The sequence below is a fragment of the Diaphorina citri genome, unplaced genomic scaffold (genome assembly GCF_000475195.1).
Source record: "Diaphorina citri unplaced genomic scaffold, Diaci psyllid genome assembly version 1.1 scaffold1006, whole genome shotgun sequence".
NCBI classification, from domain to species: domain Eukaryota; kingdom Metazoa; phylum Arthropoda; class Insecta; order Hemiptera; family Psyllidae; genus Diaphorina; species Diaphorina citri.
The window spans coordinates 22,706-40,317 of record NW_007378437.1 but is presented as its reverse complement, the minus strand read 5'-3'; the positions used below and the strand labels follow the sequence as shown (position 1 = coordinate 40,317).

General features: G+C 36.5%; 1 protein-coding gene across 1 annotated transcript in view; it reads right to left on the bottom strand.

The window, feature by feature from the left end:
* LOC103513664 (putative polypeptide N-acetylgalactosaminyltransferase 9) overlaps positions 1-16,904 on the bottom strand; it is a 22,025-nt gene extending 5,121 nt beyond the window's left edge. Inside the window, exons 1-4 of the mRNA XM_008478509.3 lie at positions 16,561-16,904; positions 16,008-16,438; positions 9,481-9,650; positions 1,553-1,555 (exon numbers count right to left, since the gene is read on the bottom strand). Coding sequence (XP_008476731.3) covers positions 1,553-1,555; positions 9,481-9,650; positions 16,008-16,438; positions 16,561-16,638 — 682 coding nt within the window. The 5' untranslated portion in view covers positions 16,639-16,904. The remainder of the gene's footprint in view (positions 1-1,552; positions 1,556-9,480; positions 9,651-16,007; positions 16,439-16,560) is intronic.
* Between the last annotated feature and the right edge of the window lie 708 nt (positions 16,905-17,612).

Genomic DNA, 17,612 nt, shown 5'->3' with positions numbered 1-17,612 from the left:
CATGTATCAATCTGACTTGATGCCATTGCATTGATAAATTACTTAATCACCTACGTGCCTAATTATACACAAAAAGCCCACTCTGAGGCTTAGGTGTTGGGGCAATTGCCCCAAGGGATGGGTTAAGCTAATATGAATCTACCTACGTGCCTTTATTATTTTTAATCAAATCTCCCCCATATAAGTTAAGCTACGCTGAACAGGGTGGTGTAATAGAATGTGCACGAGTGTTAAGAATGCGGAGGAAAAGTTAGAGTATAAAGGTACAGGATGGATAATTCAGATGAAATTCAATTCAAAAGCTGCCAAAATCACCAGGCAAAATGCGAGAAGAGGGGAATTTTACACCAACCCTATTTATTTTATAGTTTTCAAGGATGAGTAGGAATACAAATAGTGTAGAGAACCTCATAACTACCTCCTTAAATAATATTGAAGTATTAAATAATCCTAATGGTCTAAAAACGAGTTGAAGAAATAGCCATGAAGAGAGATAAAAATAAACAAATTTAATAATTTAAGTGACAATGAAGAAATATAAGACGAGTATTTTACCTAGGACGTAATAAAAGAAGCAAGAAAATTCTCAGAGAGGTAGAAATTAGAGACTCATCATAACATCGCACATTGTTTAGTTGTGCCGCAAACCAAAGTGCCGAAAGTTCTAATGAGTAAAACAAACACAAGAAAATAAAGGGCGCTTGGCAAGGATAAACAAAAAACTCATAGACCAAATTATTTAAAAAAAAAGAAGTAAGTGAGTTGAAAAAAAAGTGTAATTTCGAGATACATATCCTGTTGTCATTCAAGGTGCAAACGTGTGCCAAGTTTCAACTCAATCGGCCTAATAGAAGTGGCTCGAAAGTTAGTTACCTACAAGATTTGCAGTTGGACCCATGGACGCAACAGACAGAGATCTCGAGCCATGTGATATTGTATGAATGCCGTGAAACATTCTGATTATGCAATACGCCAAACATGATACACTTAGTGGAGATGCCTCTTTCACATTTCGGGAAAAAGAGATTGACAATAGCTTCAAAATTCTTCCGGAATGAAAAGCTTTTCATAAAATAAAAATGTCATTTTTTTTATAGCTACGGTTTTTAGAAGAGTTTATAAACAAAAATTATGGTAAATACGAGCGCCATAATTCCACATTTTTTTCCATACAAGTGGCTCGCTTTTTGAGTACTCTTAGCTCATTAATCATATCCAAAACCCCTTACCCTCGCCTCCTCTCTACTTATTTCCCTCTGCTTTGTCCCTTGGAAATTCCATTAAATTAAATTACTTTTTGAAGGGTTCGCATGAACTCATCACTATCAACATATTGTACGTAATAGTAGAAGCCAGTATGGTCACTTTGTTTTCCAGTGAAAATAATGCTGAAGGGATACACAGACGATCTATTGATAAAGTTCCATTAAATTAAATTACTTTTTGAAGGGTTCGCATGAACTCATCACTATCAACATATTGTACGTAATAGTAGAAGCCAGTATGGTCGCTTTGTTTTCCAGTGAAAATAATGCTGAAGGGATACACAGACGATCTATTGATAAATCAAAGGGAGCTGTGATGGAATATCAATGTATGATAGTTTTGAAAAATGGGAGAAAGACCAATGAATGGCTGCTACTGTACCTTGTCCTGATTGATAAAGCAAAGGGAGCTGTGATGGAATATCAATGTATGATATTTTTCAAAAATGGGAGAAAGACCAATGGCTGCTACTTAATGTACCTTGTCCTAAAAAAAGCGAAGCAACAAAATGAGCTACATACCACATAGGGTAAAATGTCTTTTTTCACTTTGTCACACAAAACCAACCCCGCCATTTATCACCTGAAAATGGGTTTATAATTCACTGCGAGATCACCTTAAGTCTCTTAACCATGATTAAACACGTCAGACCACGGGGTTAAGCACGATAAATGACTTTAAAATGAAAAGCTAACTATTCCGTCAAAATATTTAATCTTCATTAAGAAGAAGAAAAGGAAGATCGAGGAGAGATGAAGGCAAAGTTGGAGTCGGTTGGAGAAAAGAAACATCCCTGCCTGCCTCCTCTAGAATCCTCGTCTGTCATTATTACCTTTTCTTTCTTTTTTTTTGTCTTTCAATTTACTATTTATGATAGTAGATGGGGGTTTTTTTCTCTCATTCTCTTTACTTTCCAAGTTTGCGGAAGGGAATGAATATTCTTGCCCTACCTCATATAAGTAGATTATCAAATACTTTGTCAACATCTAAATTTAAAAACTTTTGCCTACAAAACTTGACTTACGGAAATGGGATCTAACAGCGCCATAGAGAGAAACAGTAGGTATGTAGATCTACCTTCTAAAAAAATATTTCTTTTCCGAAGTGTGGTAGTCGAACTTTTTCGTCATATTTCATCAGATTTGATTCAACCGTGGCTGACAGTTGATAGACAGGTTTCAACCGTAATATATCTGTGTCAATGTTCATGTGTGAATTCCACTGACATCTTGTAAATGATATTGTTCCCTAGTTTCCATTTTTCATATTATCCTTTCAGAGTGGGTGAGAAATAGAGACACTGAGAGAGGGAAATATGCACGGTTTGTGAGAGAGAAAAGATATAAATACAGCCTCATAACCACCAACAGTACACATCATTGGTCCAGAGGAAAGGAAATACAAGGGAAAGACATCCTATCGTTATTTGAGCCTCATGAAAGGAAAGGCGTTGTTAAACTGAGAAGTGACCTAACGCGGTATTGGTTAAATGATTATATTTAAGAAAAAAAGGTTACGGTGTAAGGGTCCTATTCTGCCCTGAGCCTAGCTTGCCTATCTGAATATGAGAGAATGTGTGCACTTTTACCTTTTGACGACGACAAGTGAAATATGACCTGTGTGTTCTACGGACGGGCAGAACTCCCTATGCAGACAGGAAAGCAGGAAAGCTGGACAGCACTCCTTGACATCACACCAAAATATATGACGAGTTGATCTGAGAAAGAAGAAAATCCAATTTAAGTACCAACATAATAAAAGTTGGTGGTTTTCCGTATTACCTACTTGGTCCATACACCGTATCCCTCTCTCCCCCCCTCTCTCTCCCTTCCACGCTTTTCCTCTCTTTCCAGCACCTTCTTTTCTCTTACATCACGGATAATGTTGAATATTTTCCCTTCTGACAGACGGGAAATGGAAAATGCACATACCACACTCCTACCTCTCCCTCTGTACACACACTCCTCCTCACTCCCCACACTCACACACCCATCTATGAGGTCAGGAGAAATTCTTGATTGATATTAATGAGCGTCCATTTATCACTAACCCTTTCGTATTCGTAGGCAGTTTTATCGCGCCATACGAAATGTATGGGCTCTTCACACCACATAGAGTTAGAGTGGCAGATGATGAATATCGTGTGTAATATGAGCAGTGTTGAAGGGGAGAGGGAGAAAGATTAGGAAGGAAAAGAGGGGGAAATATAGACATAGCATAAGCATAGGTCAAATTCGAAGGAAGTAGATTGAGGGGAAGAAGGAAGTTTGGTATGCTGACCGACATCTTAAGAGGAAGGACTTATGAACAAATGAAGAATGATGCCCAAGATCGAGAAAGCTGGAGAAGGTTCAGCTGAAACCTGTCATATGACAGATATACTATTATATAAAAGCATAGGTCGGAGCTATAAAATTGTAGATTCCACCAAAAGCAGAGGAAACAAACAAGAAGAACAAATTATGAAAAAAAACATGTAGAAAAATAAGGGTAGAGGGTAAATAAACAATAGAAAAAAACAACAGCAATAACACCACCACCAAGAAGGGCTCTTGGAATTGAACCAAGACAAGGGCCTTATGACACATAGTTGGTTACGTTAGCCTCAGACTGAGTAATACCATTTAATTCCCCTCGAAAGGAATGTGTGAATAAATGATAAATAATTAAATAGAGTTGAGCTGAAAATAAGTTCACTAACCCAGGTATTATTTCAGGCAGTGTACAGCAAAATCAATAATAAGGGATTAGAAAATTTGTATCAACTAACTTGATTAAATTATTATTTCAACAACAGTAGAACAGAGAGAAAAACATTAACAATGTTATTATAATCAATTGCAACTTAGCAGCTCAAAATCATTGCAAATTTCCATGAGATATCTCCAATTTGTAAATCATCACTTCCCGCATAATACTCAGATGTTCTCATAACCCATTTCACTCCAAAACGCACACATTCAGGGCAATGATTTTTTATTTTTTTCTGCGAGGCTTCCATCAATTTTCATTAGGTACCATTGTTGTTTGTTTTTACGTGAATTCGTTGTAATTTGTTTAATTGAGTGGTAGATTTTCATTCCCCCTTCCTTTCAATTGTGGCGAAAATACCTATCTCACAGGTCCATCAGGGGGTGGTGTATTCTAAAATTTAAATTCTGTTCGGCACTTTTTCAAGAAAAAGATCAAAATCCATCAAATATGTAGATTCTGTAGGTTCTCTAATTTCAAAATTTCGACAATTTATTCTCCATATTGTCTTCAAAAATGTCAATATAGACTTTACTTTGGAATTTGTTATGATAAAAAAGTTTATTAACTTTATAATACTCGTAAACAATATCAATTTATAAATACCCATAGTTATTTATTAGGCCTCGATATCGCAGACATATCAAGTACTCTCCTACACAATAGAAAGTCCTCCTATGTTAGAAGATAAGTGAAAGTACTCCAGAGAAAAATGAAATAAAAACTTCAGCAGAGGAAAGTGCAAAAAAATGTGAGACTCGAGGAGGAGGAGGAGGGGGAGGAAAAAAAAAAAGAGAGATGCTTTTCAGGAAAAGGAAATCAAGATAGGACGAGAGGAGAAGTGATGGGGTGATGAGTAAATTGAAATGAAAAAGGAGAAGGAAAGGGAAAATGAAAGCGGGGCACTGGACCCTGCTGTCATTATAAAAAAAAAGAGAACTTTAGGTAAAAAGAAAAATTAGACCGAAACAAATTCACAGGTTTGCACGAACTGTTACGAATTTTGCATGAATAAATTTAAAGGAAAAAATATTTATAAAAAGACTGTCAGGAGGAAAAATAACAAAATTAATGCTAAGGTGTGTGTGAAAGAAGACGGAGAAGAATATCTATATTTACTTTTCGAAATTTTATAATTAGGATTTTTTTAGAAAAAAAAAAAAATCAACGGAAAACATCTGTTGGTGTCTTTTCCTCCCATCATAAAATAAAGTAAGAGGAGGAAATGAAAAAAAAAAAAAAAATCCTGATTAAAATGTACAAGAAGGGTCAGCAGCACCAGCAGCACCACCACCACCACTAACGGCATATTGCCGATGCTTCTAATTTGTAGCGATAGCAATAAACACGAACATAAGAGAACCATTATGGAAAGGAAATAAGCTCGAAAGCTCCACAACAAAAGGAAGGGCGATAGAAAAAAGTTCAAAACTTCTCGCATTGAAGTGCGTTGAATAAGTACAATGGTTAAGTAAGTACAATGGAAGAATCTACAAAGGAGGATATCAGGTCGTACAATGTGTTAGCTGTTACTATTTGTACGATTGTAATGAGAACGGAGGAAAAGTTAGAGTATAAAGGTACAGGATGGATAATTCAGATGAAATTCAATTCAAAAGCTGCCAAAATCATTAGGCAAAACGCATGAAGAGAGGAATTTTACACCAACCCTATTTATTTTATAGTTTTCAAGTATGAGTATGAATACAAATAGTGTAGAGAACCTCATAACTACCTTCTTAAATAATATTGAAGTATTAAATAATCCTAATTGTCTAAAAACGAGTTGAAGAAATAGCCATGAAGGAGAAAAAAATAAACAAATTTAATAATTTAAGTGAAAATGAAGAAATATAAGACGAGTATTTTACCTAGGACGTAATAAAAGAAGCAAGAAATTTCTCAGAGAGGTAGAAATTAGAGACTCATCATAACATCGCACATTGTTTAGTTGTGCCGCAAACCAAGTGCCGAAAGTTCTAACGAGTAAAACAAACACAAGAAAATAAAGGGCGCTAGGCGTGGATAAACAAAAAACTCAAACAAAACAATGATATTCAGAAAGAGAGGCTGAAGGAAAATGTGGAAAGGGAGGTAGGAACGAAGAGTGAGAATAGAAAGGAGGGATAGGGAAGAAGTTTAATAGCTCTTTTAATGTAAAGACTCCTTCTTAATAGATTTAAGAAATATCTACTTGTAATTGTATTTGTGGTTATACAGAAGTCCACAGTAATAAATTGTATACTGTGTTAATACTATTACAATATAAGACGAGTATTTTACCTAGGACGTAATAAAAGAAGCAAGAAAATTCTCAGAGAGGTAGAAATTAGAGACTCATCATAACATCGCACATTGTTTAGTTGTGCCGCAAACCAAAGTGCCGAAAGTTCTAATGAGTAAAACAAACACAAGAAAATAAAGGGCGCTTGGCAAGGATAAACAAAAAACTCAAACAAAACAATGATATCCAGAAAGAGAGGCTGGAGGAAGATGGGGAAAGAAAGGAAGGAAGAAAAAGTGGGAAGGGAGGGAGGAAGAGTGAGAATAGAAAGGAGGGATAGGGAAGAAGTTTAATAGCTATTTTAATCTGGTGACACCTTCTTAATAGAGTTTCCGAAATACCTACCTACTTGTATAATTGTATTTGTGGTTATACAGAAGTCCACAGTAATAAATTGTATACTCTGTTAATATTTACTATTACAAAGTCCACAAAGAGCTATAATAAGACATGAAAAAAAATCTGTGACATCGAACACATAAATTCACAAGCATGTTCAAACCTTTCATAAAAATACCATGGTGTGTGCTGTCTAGTATGGAAACATTTCACATCCTGTACTCCGACTTCATTCACATTCGATAATAACAATAAATTGTTCGCACAAAGCTAACTTTTCCCACCCGGATTTTCTTCCCCCTTCTCCTGCTTTCTCCCTCCTCTTTCTCCCTCCTCTTTTTCCCTCCCTCTTCTCATTTGCCTCCCTCCATTTCCCCCTAATTCTTTTTATGTGTATGTTTCGACCACAATAAAGGTACACTCTACTCCCTAGAATTGCTAGATCGGTACCAAATGTTCTCTCTGAGTGAAATGATGGGAGAAAAAGTAGTCTGAAAATTGAATATGGAATGTGATTGTGTTTTACTTGTTTCCATTTCTACTATTTCGCTTAAATTTTAGATATTTTAACATTTCATGTTTTAATCTCCATTGAATAAAATGAAAATTCATAAGTAGGTACTTACATTGCTACTAAAGCTGTATATTGTACATTTGTACAAAACTGCATAATTTAGTACCCTGGTATTTTTTTTTTTTTTTTTACTTTGAAATATAGACCCAATTGTGTTGCAATCATAAAATTGTATGCTTGTAAATTAATTAATACTTTAGGCTTACTTTCTGTCTAATTAATTAAAACTTACTAGGAAGTTTCGAGCCCTTTTCTGAAAATTTTCGTAAATATACTTACAAAGTATCATTTCTAAGTTATACTCCTCCTCTTTCCAAATTAGTGGAAGGTGGGCTCACGTGGCAACATTTGAAGAAAATGAGAACACAAAATGTTCAATGGTTTGGACAGGAATGGGCATCCCATGTTTCATTTTATTCGGTCCACGTCATTTTATTTCGTTCAAAATGCTGACGGTATTTGGCGAGTCATTAACGAAACATTTTGTTTTTATGACAAGAGTGGAGAGGAAATTAATGTGCTTCTTGTTCCATCTTGAACATCTTGGGTCAGAGGAGGCTGGTTTAATTTAGTATCCACTTGAAAATTTGCTGTCAAGGTATACAGCTTATCATGAAATCTAATTTTGTCTGAGTCAGGATATTTTCGTAAAGAAGGCGAATGTAAAAAAACTCGTGAATTTTGTAAATTTTCTCGTGTTTGGTTTTCGTTAATAAAATAATGTTTACTGACTCTAAAAAATAAATAAAGTATTGGCAAAAATATAAAAGTAAGAGCATGTATGAAAGGTACGATTGTGTGACGCACAAATCAGTGGTACTTGAAATTTTCTGTACACCAATACTCCACCGTTCCAGATTCTGCAATGAGTTTCAATGCACTTAAAGTAAGAGCATGTATGAAAGGTACGATTGTGTGACGCACAAATCAGTGGTACTTGAAATTTTCTGTACACCAATACTCCACCGTTCTAGATTCTGCAATGAGTTTCAATGCACTCGATAAATTGGCATATGCCAACAAGGAAAACGAAAATTATGTCAGTTTCGTGGACTACTTCAATACTGAACTGACGAAGAAGAAAACACAAGAGCTCCGATCTATCAAAGAAGATTTCAGCGTCTATATCAAACTAGAAGATGACAAGACCAAAATATTGGAAGGAGCCCAAGAAACGTTAAAAGGAAAACTGAAAACACTAAAATACAAAATCCAGGATGTCAAAAAGCAACATGAAAGCGAAATCGAAGAAGTAATTAAAAAATTAAATTTCCTCGCTGAAGAGCTTGAAAATGTTGCAAAAGCTGTAAAAGAAGCTAAACGAGAGAAATTGGAAATGGAAACAAATAAGGATGATACCACGGAAAAACTCGAAAAAGTTCAGAAAGAATTGGATAATGAAACGAAAAAGTTACAGCTCACAATAAGGAAGAATGAAAATAAGAGAGAAGAACTCAAAAATTGTAAAGTAAAGCAAGATGAACTACTTGCCGAGCTTGAAGAAAAGAGTAGAGAGTTGAAAGAAAACTTTATCGGTCTGAAAGAAGAAAATAAAGAAACCAAAGCAATCAAGAAGAAATATTACGATACCAAAATGTTGAGTCGAAGTCTGGTGGAGCAGTTCAATAAATTGAAATATCAAAATAGTTTAGATCTTCTGGAGAAAGAATTGGTGCAGGCATCGATAAAAGAACGAGAGATCTTGACTGCAGAGCTATCCCAACTAATCATAGCGAAACTGGATCCAAACATAGACGAGAAAACTGTCGCCAAGTTGGATGAAATCATGAAAGAGTTGGACACTATCATCGAGTATGGGAAGAATATATCGCAACACATTCAGTATTTGAGACAGCTAAAACTTAATTAGTTCAGAAAAAAAAAATAATAATAATACTATCATCGAGTATGGGAAGAATATATCGCAACACATTCAGTATTTGAGACAGCTAAAACTTAATTAGTTCAGAAAATAAATAATTTTAATTGCATTTAATGAAATTCCAGCTGTGTATTTGTATTTTTCCTACCAAGTTGGATGAAATCATGAAAGAGTTGGACACTATCATCGAGTATGGGAAGAATATATCGCAACACATTCAGTATTTGAGACAGCTTAAACTTAATTAGTTCAGAAAATAAATAATTTCAATTGCATTTAATGAAATCCCAGCTGTGTATTTGTATTTTTCCTAAGTTCACACCGAATATAGGTGTACATCGGTGTGTTTAGTAATGAAACAAAAGAATTTTCAAAGGTACTTACGCATGTCAGAATAGTCATCGACTAGAATAATTTCTTTGAGCAAGTGAGCAGGCGACCGGTCTAGTACCGAATGAACTGTCCTCAGCAGTACTGACCAGGCTTCGTTGTGGAAGCAAATAATCACAGACGTGGCGGGTAAATTTTTCAGGTACCGACCGGGTACTTTACACCTGAAACAGAAAAGAACAGATAGGTTAAGTATTCAAAATCATATCCGATAACAGGTGTTTTAATTCAATTCAGGTTATTTTTTATTTTTGCAGTCGGAAAATAAGGGAAAGACTAGCAGAAAGGAAAGAGTACTGAGATGTAAGAAAGAAAAAAATTGATCCCACTTTTTTAGTTCAATTTAATGTCCGGAAAATTAGATTGGTTAAATTTAATTTACGGAAAAGGTAGCAGCTATACGGAATGAGGTTACATAGTAATTATGTAGATCAGTATCTAGGTATTGGACAGAATAAAATACCGTATTTACATCGCGAGAATAAGACTTGGGAGCTAATGACAGGTAGGAGGAGGGAATCCTAATGAGACATGATGGGATTCAATAACTCCCTTCTCCCTCCCTCTCTCTCCCCCTCCCCCTCTCTCTCTCTCTCTCACTCTCTCCCACCCTCTCTCCCTCTTACCTGAGGGAACAAAACAATACAGAAATACAGAATTGACTTTGTATTAATTTTCATTGCATAGAGCTTTCTTGTCCCGAAGAGAAAAAAGGAGGAGGAAGAGGAGGAGAAGAAGAAACAAATTAAATGGAGGAGAGGAAGAAGAGAGGGGAAAAAGGACGAAGTGGATAAGGTAAGAAGGAGGAGAAGAAAGATGTGAGGAAGAGAAAAGGGAGGGAGAAAGGGAGAGGACAAAAAAAGGGAGGAGACGATATGGAGAAGAATCGGAAGAGGAGGTGGCAGAGAAGAAGAGGAAGAAGAAGAAGAAGAGGAGGAGGAGGAGGAGGAGGGAGAGTAAATTTGGGGGGGAAAGGGGGTTGGGGGCGTGGAAAAAAACGAAGTTATTGATAAGTTTTCAAGAAATAAATAGGTATTAGTTGAAGCAAACATTGCAAAAGCTTTTTTTTTAACACGTTTGACTTTAAAATGGAAATAAAACTACCTAGGAATTCCTTGTAAGGAAGGAATTCCTTGTAAAAGACAAAAAATAATAACTCGTCTCATTCGCGCTAAAATGTAGTTCGTGGAGATCTCTCTCTCTCTCTCTCTCTCTCTCTCTCTCTCTCTCTCTCTCTCTCTCTCTCTCTCTCTCTCTCTCTCTCTCTCTCTCTAATTTACCTTCTCTCCATCCTTCTCTTTCCCCTCATTCTTCTTCACTCTTTATGCCAGTATCTCGACCATTTCTCAGTCATTCTATCTTCCTACCTTTATCTCTGACATTCATTCTCACACTCTTTCTGCCACTGCCTCCTTCTAACTCTTCCTCCCTACTCTTTCCCCACTTCTCTCTGTCTATCTTCCTCCCTTTTCATTCCTCTCACTCTTTTCATACAAACATTCCTCTCACTCTTTGCATACAAACATACCCACACTCTTCCCATGCATTCATTCCCACAATGAACACATCAAGAGGAGCATGGGGCCCTTCAGAATGAGATGAGGTTCATTTTATTTTCATAAGTTGCATACCATGCGATAATAATTTGCTCTTCAAGAGGCAAAAAAGCACTCTGGCTGTAGGAGAGAGAGAGAGAGAGAGAGAGAGAGAGAAATTACAATGGTTGTACGCTTGTAGGTTGCGTCAGTAGTTGCACTAAAAGTCCTTCTATGAAGGAAGAACTTTGGAAGGCGGAGGGAAGTTTTGGGGAACCTTTTTTCCTCAGTTTAGATGAATTGACGTAAGATGAATTGACTACCATGGTGTGTGCTGTCTAGTATGGAAACATTTCACATCCTGTACTCCGACTTCATTCACATTCGATAATAACAATAAATTGTTCGCGCAAAGCTAACTTTTCCCACCCTGCTGCTTTCTCCCTCCTCTTTTTCCCTCCCTCTTCTCATTTGCCTCCCTCCATTTCCCCCTAATTCTTTTTATGTGTATGTTTCGACCACAATAAAGGTACACTCTACTCCCTAGAATTGCTAGATCGGTACCAAATGTTCTCTCTGAGTGAAATGATGGGAGAAAAAGTAGTCTGAAAATTGAATATGGAATGTGATTGTGTTTTACTTGTTTCCATTTCTACTATTTCGCTTAAATTTTAGATATTTTAACATTTCATGTTTTAATCTCCATTGAATAAAATGAAAATTCATAAGTAGGTACTTACATTGCTACTAAAGCTGTATATTGTACATTTGTACAAAACTGCATAATTTAGTACCCTGGTATTTTTTTTTTTACTTTGAAATATAGACCCAATTGTGTTGCAATCATAAAATTGTATGCTTGTAAATTAATTAATACTTTAGGCTTACTTTCTGTCTAATTAATTAAAACTTAGTAGGAAGTTTCCAGCCCTTTTCTGAAAATTTTCGTAAATATACTTACAAAGTATCATTTCTAAGTTATATGTAGTTTAGAATGGGGTCGATGCACTAGCAGCGCCACCTCCAGATTCAAAAACGCAGATTCGGCACTGATCGAGATGGAAATAATAAAATAAAATATTTTACAAGACTGGGGAATTGTTTCTTGAGCATCGAGCGTTCTATTTCCGAGGAATAAAAATGTTCAAAGTGCTCCGGAAAAAGCTCCTGGGGGGAAATTTTAATTTTGAGTTCGCACCTCAAAAAGAGCATAATAGTAATAATCATTTCTAACGAGTGGGGGAGAAAAACAAAAAACAATATGGCATTTATATCTTAATGCAAGAAGATAACGAGGATTATGCAATGTGCGTGACAGTACGGTTCAATTTCGTCTCCTGAATGTTAGAATCTACCAAAAGGTGAGAAAATCGGATACATGATTCAGCACATACGTATTGTAAACGCCCACCTAAATATCGCGTATAGCAAATACCCACTATGTAGTCTATGTACCTAGTACAAAACAAACAGGAAAACTTTTGCACCAAGATGAAACTCAACAGATGAGAAACTCAATGTACCTAGTACAAAACAAACAGGAAAACTTTTGCACCAAGATGGAACTCAACAGATGAGAAACTTGGAGCCTGGTGTAGATGATTTCGTTAAATAATTAAAAACTTTCGCACAGGGCTTTGAAGAACATCACTGAAGCTTTTGTCAAATGAACAACACTTCACGAGAAAAACTTCAACAACAAACACAACATTTTCTAATGTCAAACAATTAATTAGGAAAATAAAATGTTCAACTAATTTGGAACACTGTGCGCGAGACGTCTCATAATTTATGTTGAAACTGTCGTTCTTAGACCGTCAAGTAGGGAGAAAATATTGTTCTGAATAAATTATGGTAAATACCTAAACGTTGGAGACATTTGAAAATAACACTTAGGGGGTAAAGAGGCAATTCCACGTTCTAATGTCAAACAATTAATTAGGAAAATAAAATGTTCAACTAATTTGGAACACTGCGCGCGAGACGTCTCATAATTTATGTTGAAACGGTCGTTCTTAGACCGTCAAGTAGGGAGAAAATATTGTTCTGAATAAATTATGGTAAATACCTAAACGTTGGAGACATTTGAAAATAACACTTAGAGGGTAAAGAGGCAATTCCACGATTCTCAAAATCGAGCACCCACACCCTATATAAATCCTTCAGACTGAAAAACGTTTTCGTTTCGAGTGGATTCAATCATTTCAAATAATGTTCTTGCATCCATCTTCTTTACTCTCCCAAGTTTACATTGCCCATCAGATTGTCCGGATTTGTTTCGTAATTTCGGGATGGTATTTCTTACTCCTCGTGATTTGATGTATTTCCCGTTCAATCCATTAAGTCAAGTTCGAAAGCTCTTTCTCTCCTCACACTACCAGCGACTACCAGCAAATTCAGTTCCTCTTCATTTAACCTCTCTCCTCTCTGGAGATGTTCCTCTTCACATTCTTGTACTGATTATTTCCTTATCTCTTCTTCTCTTATTTTTTTCGTTTCCGAATGATTTATTTCTTTTCTGTCTTCCTCCTCCGCGCGCTTTCTTATTTATTTGTTAACCTTATCTTCAATCTGTTTATTCAGGATGCTTTTTTTCAAAAGAAAATTCTTTCTTCGAGCTCGACAATAGCGCAACACAATACCTAATAAGGAAAAGAAATCCGGAAATTGTGAAGATTGTGGCTAATCTGCTGGTGGCAGGAATTGAGTTTCCTTTTGAAATTCGAAGAAAATTCTTGAATATGAGAGTTTGTTTATAATGGAAAAAACAACAACAATAACATCATTAAAAGTTTGTTGTTGTGGCGAGTGTTTGGTCGTATGTTTTCATGGAAAACCCATTCTTTCACTTACAATATGACCACATTGTTTACTATGAATAGGAATATACCTAACCAGAACTTGCACATGAATGAGAAACAATTCAGCGCTGTTGCTACGAGGGTAAACGAAGTTGTTCAGACATCCAAAGTCTCCCAGATATTGTTATCACTTATCACTAATAAAAATTCTTCTCCCTTTTTCTTTTCTCCAAGACTCTCGGAGATAAAGATAGAAAAACCACCGCCGTTAAAAAACCTCTCAAGTGTGCTTTATATTACCATGACAAAGATTTTCCACTGGAGTATAGAAGAGAGTGGAGGAGGACAAGTGGAAGTGGAGGGAGAAAGGAAAGGAGAAATGGTGGTATATGGGAGGAGGACGGACGGGATAAAATAATAGCTTTTACTGCACTATGATGTTTATTTCGAGCTGATGCGTCACTAATAAAATATTCACAAGTTGCCCCTGCTTTCCTCTGAGATCTTTCTCAGACCTTTGAATGCTAAATGTTCCAATCATAACTCATATCTCTTCCAGGCTCTTTTTAGCCCTTTAGGTTCAATTTTCAGGCCTTTAATCTTTTAAGCGTGATGTTACTGGGATGGTTGCATTTACTCTTACTGAACAAAGTGCATTGTACGTTTGAGATTATGCAGTATCCCAAGGACGGATACTGGGTCCCTGACCAGTGCAATAGCTTTCTAATCATGTTTAATCCATTATCATCCTTCTACGATTTTCACTGACTGACACAATAACACATGGCATAAAATATTCAATCAGTGTTGCGTGGGATTTATTGAATGGTCAATACACATGATTAAAATAGGTATAGAGTTTCAGTGAATAAATAGAGCTTCAGTGACATTTCACCCCTATCGTCAACTATGTGTATGTTTGGCCCTTTATTACTTTTCCCCCTCCACTAAATTATTTAAAGGATTTGAAAAAAATAACAATGCCACCTACACAGTAACAAAATTTCGCTCATAATGTGAAACGTTACTGGACAATCATAAAATGAATTTTTATGAACTTTGTTGACTGATCACAAATAGAATTGAACCTAAATTATGTATCTGCAAACTAGATACCCACAACAAATAAAAAAACAAATACCTGGTACCAAAAAGAAGGATAAAATATCATAAAATCTGTAATGGGGGAGGGGGGATAGAGAGGCAGTTTATGAATGGGAAAGGACAGAGGGATTTTATGTATGGGAGGGAGAGATTTTGGTTTGGGAAGGGGAAAAAGAGAGAGGTTCGGGATTGAAAGACATTTCAGATTGGGAGGGGGGGGAGGAAGGAAGGAGAGAGACGTAATATTATATGGAGGGATGGGAAGGGATTTTAAAATGGGGAGGAGGGAGGAGAAAGGGAGGTAATATATGTGGGAGGAGATTATGTATTGGGTGGCTACTCGTTCAGTTCCGTTTCCTGTAATACTGCATCAGCGAGGTGATTTGTATACAGGATGTCTCCAAATTGGGTTCCCTATAGATCTTGTTTTTAATCCCGTTAAACCCTACATTTGTGTAATGGTCAGCATAGTTATATAGGGTGTAAAATCCTTCTTTACATCTTCTAACATTTCACCCCTATCGTCAACTATGTGTATGTTTGGCCCTTTATTACTTTTCCCCCTCCACTAAATTATTTAAAGGATTTGAAAAAATTAACAATGCCACCTACACAGTAACAAAATTTCGCTCATAATGTGAAACGTTACTGGACAATCATTAAATGAATTTTTATGAACTTTCTTGACTGACAAATAGAATTGAACCTAAATTATGTATCTGCAAACTAGGTACCCACAACAAATAAAAAAACAAATACCTGGTACCATTCCCCTCATTCTTCTTCACTCTTTATGCCAGTATCTCGACCATTTCTCAGTCTTTCTATCTTCCTACCTTTATCTCTGACATTCATTTTCGCACTCTATCCCCCTTCACTCTTTCTGCCACTGCCTCCTTCTAACTCTTCCTCCCTACTCTTCCCCACTTCTCTCTGTCTATCTTCCTCCCTTTACATTCTCCTCACTCTTTGCATACAAACATACCCCTCACTCTTTGCATACAAACATTCCCGTCACTCTTCCCATGCATTCATTCCCACAATGAACACATCAGAATAATAAAGTCTGTAATGGACTTACCATTCATCCCTGGGGTCTGGCAGTTTTCGCTTGACTGATATCAGATCACTAACATACTGGTTGAATGCATTCCTCTGCCATCCTTCCTCCACCAACTTCTTGATGTCTGAGGACAGGTTCTGAGGTAGAATCACAGGTTTCCCCCATTCTCCATATTGCATTTTATTTTTGTCCTCATCGAATTCTCCCTTCTCCGGCGCGTGGAGGACCATTTTGTCGGCATTCTTATCTACCGTTTCCGCTGACGGTGTCTCTGCTATCTGCGCCTGCGCCACAGGTTGTATCAGGTTATCATTGTCATCTACATTCTTTAGTGATTGTCTATCTACATTATTTAAATTGTCTAAGGATTCGATGACTACGCCCGACCTGTTTCTGTCTTCCATGAACAGAAGAGCAGCCACCGTCAGCCATATTAGACATACTAATAGGATTAATTTCAAAACTACAAAGCGTCTTCGTAGGAAGTAAATATAAAATCTGGATGGGAACAGGTTCTGTCTTCCATGAACAGAAGAGCAGCCACCGTCAGCCATATTAGACATACTAATAGGATTAATTTCAAAACTACAAAGCGTCTTCGCAGGAAGTAAATATAAAATCTGGATGGGAACAGAGAATTCAACACCATTTTCTTGTAATTCCTAGGGTTTCCTGTACGAGGTTACTAAAGTGGCTCTACGAGGTAGATCAGTCTTGAAAGATTTCTAGAACGTTTGGATTTCGTTAGAGAGTTGCGGAAGAGTCGAGGATGTTTAAAGAGAATAGCTGATGCATGTTTTCTTTAATGCTTCCTTTTTCGGGCAATTTCATTTAAAATTCATTTTTATCTCCAAAACTTGTCTTCTTAAGTACGTCTTCAATTCAGCCATGCTTCTTTCATCTGGAACAGAAAGGAGAAACAAAGAGGTAAATGACGCGGAACAACACAATGTTTAATCTATAAAACTTTCTCCCCACCTCCTTCCAAACACACATACATACAACCCTTCACTCTTTATTATTTTACCTTTGCTTTGATAAAGCTGTTCTCTACTTCTCTAGTCGAACATTTCCACCACACAACTTTTTCTAAAGCCTCCAGTGTGCCGTCACAGAATGACGGTCACTGGGTCACGAAGTACATGATAGATATACCATTATGAAATTAATCAATTTAAACTATCTTTATCCAGCTAAAACCTAGAGAAAGCTCATTACTAGCAACAGCTACGGTAGCTGCTACCAGAGTTAGGGTACACAATTTATCTCGCTCTACAATAGTACGGGAGATAAAATATTTTATCTTTATGTAGATCCGCCGTAATTTCATAATAATATTTTACCTTCCTTATTACACGCCAGCGGCGTATGCCCGAGGAGGTCAGATTCACTTTTTCGTGGCTTCATCGCCAATAATTATTTTAAGGGCATACAAATTTCGCAATAACAGATTAATGCGGTTTTATTTTTTTCCAAAGAAAATAAGAATTGACGAAGATTCCGTATACCTACATATTTAAGATCAGGGAAACTTTAATAAGTGAAAGAACCCTGAGGATGCCCTGAAATATAATGAAAATTCAAAAGTATCTTGTTAGGTTTAAAAGAACCGTAAAGCTGTGT